General features: G+C 42.6%; 1 protein-coding gene across 2 annotated transcripts in view; it reads right to left on the reverse strand.

The window, feature by feature from the left end:
• Nucleotides 1-14,248, reverse strand: part of LOC111262212 (uncharacterized) — a 53,420-nt gene extending 39,172 nt beyond the window's left edge. For both annotated transcript variants that reach the window (XM_022836305.2, XM_022836304.2), the window contains exon 1: nucleotides 12,868-14,248. In XM_022836305.2, coding sequence (XP_022692040.1) covers nucleotides 12,868-12,931 — 64 coding nt within the window. In that variant the 5' untranslated portion in view covers nucleotides 12,932-14,248. The remainder of the gene's footprint in view (nucleotides 1-12,867) is intronic.
• Nucleotides 14,249-15,181: the final 933 nt, after the last annotated feature.

A 15,181-nucleotide genomic window follows, 5' to 3' on the forward strand; every position in this document is an offset into this window, starting at 1 on the left:
CTTTCATTTTATGAATACACTTCAAAATAAGATATCTAATTTTATCTTGCTTACATCTGTACCGTTGTATCGATACCATGTCTATAATGAAAAAAAGCAATACATTGTATTGACCTCGCCCTATTTATAATAATTAACATCGTCTATCGATTTTCTACGACCATAAATTGGCTTGCACAGCTGAGTCATTTTGCCCCCTAACGCCTCCCTCAAATACTAAACGAAACTCTGTAGTCGTCTGAGCATCGACTGAAGCGTTATCGGTTCGTTGTTGCTGTTGTTCTGACAATAGCAGAAGGGGCCATCGTGAGAACTCAGCCTATCTTGCGAATACATTGACTTGTTCTATCCTTCGACGATGAAGAATGCTCATTTCATACTAGCTCACCTTTTCTCTTAATTTCTTTGATTTCCGGCAATGTTGTTACCATAGGATAAACGGGCCAACAAAAGACAAACCACTGCTTGTCTCTCAGGGTGTTCGTCCAGCTTTAGAGCTTCTCTTAGTAATGGGCCACAGTAGTAGCAACAAGGTTTAAGGAACATGCATGGGGCCCTAATGCAAGGTATAAAAAATCTGTTAGGCAGGCAGGCAGGCAAACTGGTTACCGGGTTCTTTTTTTCCGCCCCACACCCGACAGGCTTTTTACTGGCCGACCTAACACCGCTGCTGCAATCTCGCGCCCCCGAGATATGGGAATATCGGTGGCGGTATTAGATAGTAAAAAATTAGCTGCTGCTAAATTCGTTTAGAAAAAATTAATTTTCAGAAAAAATAGTCAGAATAATCCTAGTGGAATATGTAGCTGAGGCGCAATGAGCTTTATGCGAAAAATTGTTTGTAACCGCATTGATTTTCACTTTGACAACAAAGGAATTGAACAGAAAGCTGGCATTACTTGATACATAAAAAAAACTACTAGAAAAATAACATCAGCCACCTTATTTGGCTATGTTAGTGTCGGTAAAAAAAAAAAAAAAGAGAAACACAACATATAAGATGATACAGTGATAGTGAACATGGAAATAATTTCACACTTCTCCATCCAATGTTTGAGAAAGCGCCTGGTTGCGAAGTCGTATGCACCTACCCCCCCCCCCCCCCCCAAACCCCAAACCCTACAACGCACATGTTTTACTTAAGTGGACAATATTATCATGTTGGTGTATAGTGCTCATGGCCATGGGGTCGAGATAAGTGATGAAACCGCTCGAGTTACATTACAATGCATTTCTATCACTGTTACGTGTATCTCCAAACGACTATTTTATGTATTTACTTCTATATCTCTACAGGAACAATCGGTAGTTCGCTACTCGTATGCTGTGAGCACTTTCGGGGACTCAGTTTTTTGCCTATTTTTCTAATTTTCTCTTTTTCTCTATAACAATATCTTCCCATGTTTTTTTTTTTCCAGTGAATGTGAACAGCGTTTCGTCGAAGATCAACTGTGGCCCTTGACGTCACATCTTCTACTTGTGTCGCCGCTTGTGAACTGCGACGGTGTCGACGTTACCACTCCCGCTACGGCTCAGAATCTCTGTCGTTGCTCCGAATGGTCTTAAGTGGAAAACAGAATGAAAAATTTCGTTCAATGTGCCGTTATGCTGAGGCGGCTACAGATGCCCGGTGGCATCTGTACAGCTTCCTCCCTCAGCAACAATAATCAGCTGGGACCGGCCTTGTTACTACGCGACCAGATGGATCGTCTTCGAGTCACTGTGCATAATGTTACTACTGCTGCTGGCGTTGGCGTTCCCGCTGCTGCTGTGCCTGGACTACCGTAATGTGCGATTCGTTCAGCCACTATGCATCAACGGTATTGAGATGCTCATGTAAATAGGAAGAATGGTAAGACGGAGAACAGAACACGCCGTGAACAGAAACTTGACGGCGTGCACTAATGCATTGTAGCCCATTCAAGAATGAATAATCCACAGTGCGGTCCGTCTGTTTGGTGCATTAGGACGTGCCTTCACGGACAAGGTTTATTCAATTTTTGGCAGGGCAGTTATGCTCATGTGGGAAAACGAAGGCACAAACATGCGTATTTCGTGCTATGTCGACTACGAACTGTTAGCATCATGTCGCGTTAAACGTGTTGTATCTGTCTCAGATCAAAGCATTTTACTTCTGATCAGCGGCAGACGTACTTCCTGGCAGGCCCTCTGCCGCGTGCCATTTCATATACTGCAATCGTGCACTCCAGTGCCTGTCCTGTGAAGCAATGTGATAGAATGAGCACCTTACAAGGAGAAGGACAAACCAGTGCTATACAGCCATACGAGTATTACCAGGCAGAGCTTGTCGCCTACTCGATAAACGTAATTATCAACAAGCTGCAATACATAAATAGCGTCACAAGCAACTAATCAAGCGTTCCATCGTTCGCTCCATGCCGAAAACGCGACACTACCTTGGCTGCGCACACATTACAAACACGGCATGAAACGGCGCAAGTTGTTACCGGACTAGTTAAGTGACTAACAATAACTGATCGATGCTTAGCCCTCGACGGATTGATGGTGACTCGCCAGTTGTCCACGGCAGGTCGAAAGCGCAATGTTTGTAATCCAGGCCACACAACGATCACCAGACATTTGCCAATTCGGCGACGTCCGGTTTCCTCTTATTCACTGCCATTATCCCTGCGTTCTTCCTCAATGTGATCTACAATTAAGCGGACACGTCAGCAAAAAGCAACGCTGGGTCCAGCACCACCATCAGCAGAAGGAGGCAGCCGTCAGTTGGCCGGCTACTGTCCTGTAGCGTCCACAAACAGGATGCGCATGCTAAATCTATCGTATTTTCCACGTCATCTTCGGTCGAGCAAGTGCCGCAGGCAAACGTTGTAGCATATTCCGTATGCCTATACGCAGAAATACGAACACAAACGCGCAGTCACATATACAGATCGACGGATAGCGAACTAAGCGTGCGGACGACGCGACCCGAACCGACATTGTCGTTGGCCTGCCTACTTGAAGCGGTGTTACCTTCTAAGAGCAGTAGTGGTTCTGGCAGACTTAAAAGAGATAAACTAGGCTGTTTCGTATTTGAAACCTGCTAGATAATGGTGGTGGACGACACAAGCGGATCCGTGCAGGCCGATGATGTTCGTGGGAGAGACGCGTAGGAAACATGCATTCAGCTATTGTTACTCCATTGAGTACATTGCGGTTGCCGACCAAGCGTAGTTTATGTGGGAAGAGAAATGCTGGCGAAAGAAAAGAAACAGCAGGGACTGTAAGTACATTGGTACGGCGAAAGCGAAATAAGCGCATGAGCTGCGTGCAAGCATGAACATGATCTGCGAATGGGAACAGAGAAATTGAAAAATACAGTACAGAAAAACGAGAGTTTCAGGATGAGAGGGCAGGACGGATGAAAATCATAGTGCGGAGCTACGTCAAAGGACGAACGGCTTTGACGTTAGCAACAGACACAGCAGTTACTAACAACGTAACTAGTAGTTATAGCACAAGCACAACTACGTCTAGACGGGGACCAGGGTCGGAAGAAGGCAGAAGGCACGAGGGAAGCGAAACGCCTCCATCCGGTATGCGCTTTGACGTTTCAGAGAAGCAACTACGACCGCTGCTTCTACCACTACATTGTAACTTTACGACTTCCGTTCGCGCTGCAAATGCACGTCTGCTTTTTGTAAACCCCATCGATCTTTCTTTCGGTCTCCAGCGTGTATCTGACGCTGCTGGTTGCTGATGCTCGAGAAGATATACACAACCATCGTCGTCATCACTGGACGATACATATATTTGCTAATGATCGCTGGCGCGACGTCTCCTCGGAGAAGGAGGCGCGAGGTACGCGGGCGAGGAGAGGACAACAGCGAGAGCAAAAGGCTGCTTTGTCACTGAACTTCACACTCGCACAATGGCATAAATGTTATCGGCGTTGGGAAAAGCCAACGAAACATGTCATTGGACGTTAGTCGGCTCGAATAAGTTGAATGGAACAGCGAGAGTAAGTTAGACACGCACGCCATAGTGAAGGAAGGGCAATGAAAGCCAGTCGCAGTCTAACGCGTCACAGCATACGGAACATTATATACACATTAATCGCATTGGTGTTCGCTGGAAGTACTCTACCGATACGTTTGTTTGGCATTATCAAACTAATCGATTTCGCCAGATGCGCTGTTTCGCACCTATCACTTGAATGAATGATAGAGTTAATTATAGCCGCTTTAGATTGTAACGGCATATCTGTATACAGGACATCACGAAATGTTCTCTACTCTGTACACAGCTGTGCCTTCGTAGCAGGATGAAGAATGCTTGCTTTTTTCTACCGTGCAAATAAAGAAAATATCGTCTCGATACGTTCTTGACCCTAGAAGATCAAATCAACCCACAGACGCATCATTGTTGACCTAGTCTTTATTTTCATTAGAGCTCTTGCTTGAACTTCTCGGTCTTCACCCGGTTATAGATAGCTACCTGCAGTCAGTGTCATTAGCATTGGTCCGGCGTCACCTTACTAAATCTCTTATTAAATGCAGAGCAAATATCCAGCCTATTTCTTAAAATGATCACTACTTTGCGTTAACGATATAATAAATCGATATTATTATTCCACAGCTAGAAACATTGGCTCAACAGGGATATAGGGGTAAATATACTCGTCAATCAAATTTGTGTACCTTAGGATATATCAGCTCGTCTTTTTCGAGACCACTATGCAATTCGTAGAATTTCGTTTTTCCTATGTCCTTTACTACCTAATAGAAGGAGGCTTTATGACGTAGGCTTTTACTTCTTTTCCTTTTTTTTTGTTTTCACGTTGATTAACCTATTTTCCGTTAGGTCACCACGTTGAATCGAGTATGATTTTTTGTTTTCTCTCCTCGCCAGCAAAAATGATGATCTATCGCGTTCAAACAACTGAATATAAGATGTAAGTGGGACCTTCATTCAATTCAGAAAGGTACAGAATACTCATTGATAGTAGACGCAGTAACATCACAGTTGTTTGATGACACACGACGATGGCTGTTCTCGTTGATCCTCTATGCACGCACCACTATTATTGATGGAAATTGTATTATACATAAATTTACACAAGTGTTTTTAATGTCTTGGTAAATGTAAAATCCAATATGCAAGAGTTTAATAAGTTCCGATTTGAAGTTTGCACTCTCTAAATGAAGAAAGCACTCTTCTTATAACTTAAATTATAATTTCTGCGATAAGTAGACGTGCTTTGATTTTCACACTGCCAAACAAATAGAACGTCACTGGACCCGGTAATGGAATCATATGAGCAGTAATACCACGAATACCAACATAAAGTTATCCTTTCTCCATCCCTGCTTTCGGGAGGAATAGGTCTGGGACATAGATACCAACGAGGTTGGGCATCAAAGGAACGCATTAAAGAGCGTGATATATGCGCAGAGAAAGGTAAGTTCAAAGGAATGCTAAACCAGTGTCAACATGTGCGGCATGTAAACCCTCTTTACATCTTTGATTCGGCCGTTCCCTTAGCATGCTGTAGAACTGTGCCATTCTGCCTCAAGGCCACGTGAACTTAGCAGAAGTACGATTTGTCTTTATTTACCGCTAGATATGTCCGCGTAAATCTATGGACTTATCTCAGAGGAGCTGTATTGCCCTCTTTCCCGCCGCATGTCTGAACATCAGTTTTCGTCCAATTTTATTTGCGTATTTTAGCTTCCAGCAGAACTGCTTCTAAGACAGTATTTGGCTTCATTTGATAGTAGGTCGGCTGCCATCACTATATCGTTACTAAGATGGTGACTTTCATATCTTATATGATGTCAAAAGCTGTATGATAGAATTGTGTAGCTTTTGCGGAGCGCTGACAAACTGGTAGCCAGCCAAATCCCTAAACGAAAGCCACCGCGACACAAGCCGAGAGCATTAATTAACAATGGACAAAGTTTTATGTGGAATGAAATCTCTTCATAAATCTAAATCAGCTTATCGTTTAGATAATGCTGGCCAAAAACCGTGGCTAGCGGCTATGCTGTACTTGCATGGCTGCGCCAACAATATAACTTCTAATAAGTGGGTTAAGACGCAATCAACATTGGACGATAGCCCAAAAAAGAGCAGTTTTTAATCAAGTGTCTCTATTATTTATTCTGTTCTGGGTAAAACAGTGCGAGTAAAATAGGCAGACCGACCTACAGACAGTAACAGTGAGAGGAAGCAGTACATTGTTTGATAGCATATTATAGCAGTAGTAAGTCGTGCGCGATCTACTTTCGCCAATAAGACAAACTTGAGCCCAGCAGGACCTCGTTGAGAACGCGATAGTTACGGATCCGTCCACAAGTGTTCATCTATCTTGAAAGCCAGTAGAGCTCCGTAGCAGACGATCAGATCGCCGTAATCATTCCATTCTGCCTGAGCTTTCGAATCACATAGACCACTGCTTAGTCGTATTCTGTTGTCATTTCTAGCATCTTCGGGGACTAACAACAGCACGCGGCTATCTCTTGCTACTGCTAGTAATGGTAACGACTGCGGGATGCAGCGGCGCTGTCATCAGCGTTAGCGACGTTTTACACTACTCTTCTCCCAATAATAAAAGGAAGCATCAAGCCGTAAATTATGGTGGTGCCCGTACACACGCACCGCACCCCGCCGTAACGTGCGAATACCGTGATGACGCTGGAGATGCCGATTACAAGCTACAACATCACTAGCCATAGTAGTACTGTGCTATGTCGGTGAGATCGCCGCCGGCAATCCGCTGCGACGTCAGTTTGCGTCGACAGGTTGGTGCGAAGAAGTGATAACGGCGGCGGAGGAAAGAAGGGAACGATGTTTGTTGTCGTAGGGAGGGAAGCTTTGGGAAGTTTTTGGGAAAGGCGATGTGGGGACGCACGGATGCGCCGTCAGATGCCCCGACATACGCAACCCTTTATTGATGGCCCAGCCCGACCCGTCGCACGTACATGCAGACACACAACCACTTGTGACACAATGAGGCTGCAATGACTACTGCTGGACGGACGCCTATACGCCTGCCTGTGCTGTACCGCAGGACGGGTAGTTGCCGGTTGCCGTTTGCCGAATCGGTGGACATTATCCTGAACAGCAGCATGCGACAGACACTCGTTCGACATGTTAACGTGGTTTGTTGCATGACCGCACACATGTCCTGAGACACGCACGTGCATGTCTAGGGAAGAATGGTATGCATCGTATGGTGAGCTTCCCCATATGTGGTAACGTGACATTTTTACCTGGTTCAGTCATTGCCGTTCTTTTAGCTTATCATGTGCTGCAGCGCTTCGGAGCTTTGCGCCCTGACTGTTCATGGACTCGGGGGGGGGGGGGGAGGATACTTGAAGCATTAGAGAAGATCGAATCCTTTTCACTCGTTTACGTACATACAGATACTGACTCCAATTACGCTCTATTTTAATGACCTATTGTCGAAAAATTCTATCTACTTGTGAAGACGATAGAAATGAGCTCGAACTCAGAGACGCTTGTCGATTTTCTATTTCACGAGAGAAGGATCGTATTCCGTAAAGAATCGCTGAGTTTTTAATTCACGCCCCATCCAGTACTGAGCTCATCTTGCAAGCAGGTTCGAAAAAGCGAAATTAATAGGCAACGCCAAACGAAAATGAATTATTTTGCATCGAGTTAAAGGGCAGGGATTTGCTAGACAGTGGGAGAAAGCAACTAGAAACGAAGGCCATCGTGTGAAGGCGACCCATCAGAGATCCCTAGACGTATTAGTTAGTTGGTTGCCAGAAATGAGACGTGAATGTGTTTATCACTGTTACTATACGCTCGTAATTTAGCCTTTTTCTCTTTTTTATCTCGGACTAACTGTGCGACATCTATAAAAGGTATAGTTACTACGAAGTCTGGCGATTCTTTTTTAGCGATTCTTTAGTTCATTGCTTGTTTAATGGAAATTTTACACGATAACTGATGCTCAAAGGCAATAGTAACTAGGTAGTAGCAATAGTAGTAGGAACTAGTATTGTTTATAGGTATGTATGCAGTTATCGTAAGGGAATCACTCTACCTTCCATTAGAGATGGATGTATCTGTATTGTCATGTATGGTATAGTGTAATAGAAAACAGTTACATGACGCTTAAGGCCAGCAGAAGGCGTTGTCGCCAAAGTAATTAGTACGACAGTATAACATGATGCTATATATACGCAGATCAATTTCGCTGAACCAATTTAACCCACATGTTAGCAACGTACTTCAACACAGTAAATAAGTAAAACTTGTTGCTATAATACAATGCACGCAAAAGAACAACTAGCCGAATTCTAAAAACCCGTATTATAGACCCAATTAATCTGGTATATGTTTAGCTTATACGCATTCAAAGAGTCGCTAATATTCTCCAGATTAACTTGAACTTCACTGGCCTGAGCAAACTTGAGCCGCACTTCTCGTTTGCAGCTGAACCCAGTCTTCACATAAAGCTCTTATTTTAAGTGGAACCTTTTCTCCTGAAGGTGTCAGCAAGAAAACGCAACAGCTACTATAAATTGTTACTGATAGGAAACTGGTCATCGAAAAATTTTTCACTCTAGTAAGATCAGTGTGGCCTATGATGGGGTTTGCGTTCTCGATTGACTCCGATGACGCCACTGGCAACGTCGGAATTCAAGGAACGAGAGCAGGCCCATAAATGATATGATTGGCGCCACAGGAAGACGTCATACTTGCACAATAAGTCAAGCAATTACCTCTTATGACGCAAATTTCATGGAGGTGACAGACAGATTCATTCGTTGCTTCATCCGTTTCATGCTAACCAAATGTCAACCTATGGAAATGTAGTAAATACCAGTTCAATGGAATAACCTATATATATAATAAACAGGTAAGAATGGTTCATGTAATTAAATAGAAACAACGAACGGATTACACTTCCAGACTACATAGTTGGCTGTCGACAAAAAAAAAGGAATAAATTTGGTAATTCGGGCTTGTCTTGTCGAACGTCAAAAATAACGTCTTTTTTTTCTTATGTAGCATAAATTGTACGTTTAATCTAGTTCACCTATATAAAATTAGCGCTAAGCCATATGCCTTAGCCGACCCAAGCTGTGCGAGCAGTTTCTTATAAAATACGCTTCTACAATAGATGATCATTTGAATTATTATCTCGAAGGAACCAAGATGATATATCGCCCTATTACTATAAGAATACTGACGAATTATATTAAAGTTGACAATATCGATGCGGATAGTTGTGCTAGCGAACTTAGTGCGCTCCCAAGATCTTAGCGCTAGTCTACTAGTCTTCTTTCCTCATTTTTGACGTCTTCTGCATCTGCGTCAACGATATCGCTGCATACTTTTCATCAGCTTCCCATTTATGCTGCCTTGTCACTTTCTATCCTTCTTCCTTTCCTATCTTTCTTCCTTCCTTAGGCCAATCGTGTACATCAACGTCATAATTATATATACTTCTGCAGACCGATCGATCATGGCGATGAAAAGATCCCCGAGGAAAGATGATCTAAACCTAATGGACCATGAAAAGGCGATTTCGACACGACAGATTCTATGGGCAATGGCGTTGAAGTCTCTTGGGTTGGATCCGATAAAAAGGGAACCAGTACGCAGACAGACAAAGAGAAGCGTGGATTTCTGTTATGATTCCACGTCATATATGTATGTGTAAACATAAACATATACGTTTCACTGAAACATTAGCTGGCGTCGATCTTGGCAGCGTAGGAACCAGATACAGTACCAGTTGAGTCAGTGAATTCAGAGACACCGAAATAACGGATTTGAGCTTACGTCAACAAGAGTTTGAATCGGACACGCTCGTAAATGTGAATCATCGAAGTGTACCACCGAATTGAATGAGTGGATACCGACTCGCCAAAAAGAGTCAAACAGAATTGAGCGACAAAGCGTTTTTACGTTCTAATGCCAAGCTTCCCGGAGCTCGTAGCTCTTACAAATGTTTGTTGCCTCCGCTGCCTTAGGTGAAACTGCTAGGGACATCAAAAGGCTGTACTGTCTGTATGAAAAATTCACGAATACAAAAACATCGAGAACACAATCCGGTCAGATAGCGTAAGTGCACAGAAAACAGTCACTTCGCATTGTTTACTGTTTGCCAAGAGTCATAGATTATGACATGCTACATATGGGTGTCTAGGCAGGCCTGGCTAAGCGATGTTCACCGAGGATCCAAATCACTTTGAGCCACATCTATACGTAGCTAGTAACAACGGCAACGAAAACATGATCTTGAAGCCAAAGTATTGTCCAATGGTAACCCTGTGCTATATGACATCCAGTCACTGGCCACAGTGAATACTAGGACAAAAACAGGTACCTATTATTGCAAAGTGACTGTTTGAAAATTCAACTATGAACTTACTAAATTAAGTAGAATATTTGTTTAGCAATAAGCCGCTTCGAATATTTAGCTTTTACCGTTATTATTACGGCACGAAAACTATCCTATGAATATGAAATGTCCAAAATGTTGTCCCCAGAGTTACTCCTGCTTAATTTTTTTTTAAAGTTATTCATTATCCTTTAATTGTCGTAATTGAAATCATCATTATTTTATAATTAACAACTCATAGGGTCTTCTTGCAGATGAAAATAATGATCTGATTTATAACAGCTGCAATTTTAGCTTCTTTATGGCCTTATGAAAGGATCTCTGTTATAATAATTGTACATACTGTAAATGGAGGATTTTGATATCATTTTCATACGTCATCATTGAAACGCCAAATAAAAATGCCGCATAGTACGAGATTCTACAGCGATCCGAATTTTTGGTTCGAGAAGCTTTCGATAACTATTAATTCAATGTTTTTTTTTTTTTTTTTTTTGTTTTAAATGATACAGAGTCATCTTGTGCATACACCCTTAAACTGAAGCGGGTTTTTCATTTAAAAAACTGTGACTCTTTTCCTAATCAATTTATTATACATTTATGTTTTTTATTTCATGTTTATTAAATAGAATATGCGTGTTTGACTATCGTACGTGAACAATGGATATTTTTAATAATTTTTAAACCTATTAGTCTGAGCCCTTTTTCGCAAAAATAGTGCCAGCGCAGTAACTTTGAGTGTAAGGATTTGCCTTATATTGGCCAGACGACGGTGTTCTCGTGTGGAAAAAGTTGCGTAGTTCTATGTTTCCCTATCTAAATAAACCTTGTTTTTTTGACGAAGATATTGTCTAAATTTAATATGATATTATCCATATCCTCTGACGTGTCATCCTTTCTTGACAGCATCGCTGCTTGACCAACGATGATTACCCGAATCAAGTGGCTAAAAGGATCAACCGATACTGATAACAGGAGAAAAGTGCATAAATCCGGATGATTCGTAGCAGATTATATAAACAACAATAGAACGAACCTTTGCGTTTTCTCACAATACGAGATAACACTCTGAAACAATGACGAGTGAGCAAAACACTTAACCCAAGCCTAATTTGGCCTACGACAGATAATCGAGTTTCCTATAGAATATCAATAGAAATGTCCTTAAATAGAACTATCCTGTCAGTATGAGGCTCCAGTCATACGGCAACAGAAGTGGTCCCAAGCTAACTTAAACCTTTCGTGGGTTGACAACTCAACTTGTCGGTATTTTATTTTCAGAAGTGATAACACTGTTGGCATCACTAGAATGAAATGTTACTCTACGGCTCAGATATAGGGTGCTTGTTATTTTGAGCGTAATTTTTATTGCTTACACAAAGTGTCGGCTAGCTAATCTGACTCCCCTTTTGATCTTCTATATGTGTGCTCCTATGCTAGCAGCTCCGGCTACTTAGAACGAAGATCCTTTTCCTAATAGGCTGTCCCATAACCTTTAAATAGCTACAATTAGAATGTCGTTCGTACAAGGACGCTCATTGCGGCTATTGCTGTGGAATGCTGAATAAGAAAGACAAGAAGAAAATGGGTCGTTGACGATTTGCGCTGGAGGATTCGTCTGTTCCCGCCCGTCCGGTAGGGTTTCGCTACTTCTACACAAAATAGTCTTCCTTATATAATACTATATCTTTTCCTCATAATCCGTTAACCGCCGCAGGCGTCATACCATTAGATTTTGTTCGGATTGAGTCTTACGCAATCGATCAAAACGTTTGCGCGCGACCCGAGGAACCGCCGTTGAATTTACTCGTATATGTATTATAGAACCTAGAGAATGTGACAGTAATTAGAAGTAGCATTGGGTGCATTTTCACTAGTTTTCGAAATAGGAACAGATTTCTGAAATCCTCGCTGCATTAGACGCGCATGCCTATTGACGCCACGCACAAGACGAGACCAAGCAACTTTAAAGTTGAACATTTCGAAACTTGAACAACTGCAAAGACTCAACTGCAGCGACACGTCACAGTGATAAATTTCAGCAAACAGACACGTTTATTTACACGTATGTCTTGCTGATGGAGGGAAGTTCCAAACAAAAATAAGAAGAAGTTGCCCGCGCAAGTTGTAAAACTAGCTGCACTTTAGGACCCCATCGTTTTAACTGCATTGAAAACCTGTGCCTGCTCGGCATTCTTTTCAATGCACTAGCAAACGTTGCGTGATCTGTTAGCTAGGCGTACGGTTTCGTGCGTCGTACATATATGCTAAATAATGCTTTAATGCCTTGTTTCGGAGTGAACACCGCCGGCAGCTGAGTGCTTTCGCTAGAAATTCATTTACCGTATACAATAGTCCCTATATTATTATAATAACGTAAACGAAGGCCCACGTTAAACAAGATCGTGTCGGTTATTTTGTTGACGGGTCTTTTGCTACTGCGAACTTCTATCCTCGCTATTCTCAAACGTTGTATATCCATTCCTCGAACATTATTTAGGTATAGCATCTTTACTAACCTTCCTCCCGAGCGCGAACAATGCTCACTGCCGCGCAGAGCGCGAGAACTCCAATCAGTTTCATCTTAGCTTTTATCTGCAGTTGTGTCTTCCGTTCTGTCGATGATCAACTGCCGCAAACAAACATACACATCTAGCAAAGTTACAATTCTCAGGTTGTCCTGGCAAGAGAAGCAGCTATTTTTAGCACTAAACTGGAAGACACGCACGCACGCACGCACACGATCGAAAGTCGATCCGTCGGAGATAAGTGACCAAAATTGACGCGTGATTCTATATACGAGAGCTAGTAATGGGTTCCTGCGTACCGTGACGAACTTTATTCGGTGGTTGATCGCTTGTCAGGAATCCTTTCAATACAAACTATCGTCGTGCAGGTTGTGCATCAAAAGAGAACGAAGTTGAGATTTTTAAGAGAAGCATGCGTATGTGCACGTTAGCACGTCTCCTGCAATAGGACATCTAAAAAATTTCGACACTACCTTGTCGCTCAGTTACCGCTGCATTACTTCGTTGAGCCTGTCGATATGATCACTGATATCACAACTGGCGCAGGTACTCGCATTTAGCTATCTATGCGCTAGGAGAACAACATGTTAATTGAATGTCCAAATGGCAAGGAAAAACAACCCAGAATAGTCTTTTCAGGCCACAGTAAGTGCGCGATGAATACAGCGGACGAAGCAGGTAATTGCAGCTGATATTTTCGTAGCTTCGACGGATAGAAAGACTCACTCGTTTTGTTTGGTGCCGAAAGTGCCGTTGATGCGATTAATGTTTTTGTCCTGGATACAGAACGAAAAGGTCGCGCCTATAACACACAGCTGGCCAGAAATATGAGGCGGCAAACACAGTGTTTATTGATTGTTGGTCCATCCGATTTAGTACTTTTTCGATCCGTAACGGCAGCCAGGCGATCAAAACAGGAATTAACACTCAGGATCTGACCAGCGAAGTCGTTATTGCAGGACCGGTGGTTAGTGCCAATGTCAAAAGGGTTCCATCCAAGTGAAAAAACCCCACACTTGAAACGCAACGGGTCGTCGCCTGTGACTATGTATCATCTATCACTTTACACGAAAGATTCACCTTGAATCGATCCAATTTAAATGGTAGCAATGTAGTTTTTTGGCGGACGCCTTCGGGGTGCTTCACAGGGGAAGAAGAGCTGAAGTTACATATTGTCAAACTTTATTCATGGCAGTCTGGTCACGTTTATCAGAATTATTCTCAATTAGCCATTTTGTCACGCTAGTTGGTTTTATCAAACGTTGAATTACGAATCCTGAGTCTCCTCTGTGCAAATGCCGTAGTCGGTTATCAACAGCTAGATTGCGACCTTGCTATGGCCGATGGTCCGCATTCGTGCGCGCTCTGCTACTATTGTGGGTAGCGTGAGTCCGCGTTGCCCTCGAGTGAGAGGGTAACCGACCCGATGGGCGAGGGCCTAAGAGGAAAGGGAAGACTTGCATTAAAGGGTAGTCGCCGACGAGACTAGATACCTTCGAATAATGCCAGAGCCTGTCAAACGTTAGGCGGAGGTCAAACTGCGGTTCACGTTTGGTTCTTCGTCTTTATTGCTCATTGAAGTTAACAGGAAGATCAAGAAGAAAAAGTTGGCGAAGTGCTTTGTTACAGACTTACGCATTTAAGAACTACAAGTGTCATGGGGTACAAGTTTGAGACCACGCAGTCTACCAACAGCCTGACGGAAATGTCTGCATACCATGCACGTAGATAACATTCAATCTATATTTAATTAATTTTAGCGTACATTCAAAAATCGGACGCATATAGTGTCTTTCTTTCTCAACCAACCATATCTATCTTGAAGCATCTCTCTTGTCAATAAGACAGAGCTGATCAAGTTAGTTGCGCTTCATGACCGGAAAACGAATGAATATCTGTGTTGTAAAAATAGCGAGGCATTACATATGCTGACAAGGCAAGCTCTTTGAGCAATTTCAACCCGAAAGTTCGCCTGGATTTTCGCCCCTGGCAAATAGTAGTTTTTTTTTTTCATGCTTCTTAATTCTACGGAAATCGGTTCAGCGTGCATCTAAGCCCGATCTAAACATCACCTTTACGAATAGCGTTCTACCTGTATCGGCAATACATATTCTTGACAAAGTCGAAATTAAGAAGATGCTGTCACATCTGTCCTTCTGGTGAATATCTAGCTATTGTATGTACGCCCATATGCATGTAATTATATCATAATTTGGCGGCGTTATTACTTTATTTTTCTACTGCTAAACAAATTGTGCTTACTTTAAGGATACCCGCGAGGCTATCCCCCTGTTGTTGTTGTGGT

Source organism: Varroa jacobsoni, unplaced genomic scaffold (assembly GCF_002532875.2).
Source record: "Varroa jacobsoni isolate VJ856 unplaced genomic scaffold, vjacob_1.0 scaffold_638, whole genome shotgun sequence".
Taxonomy (NCBI): domain Eukaryota; kingdom Metazoa; phylum Arthropoda; class Arachnida; order Mesostigmata; family Varroidae; genus Varroa; species Varroa jacobsoni.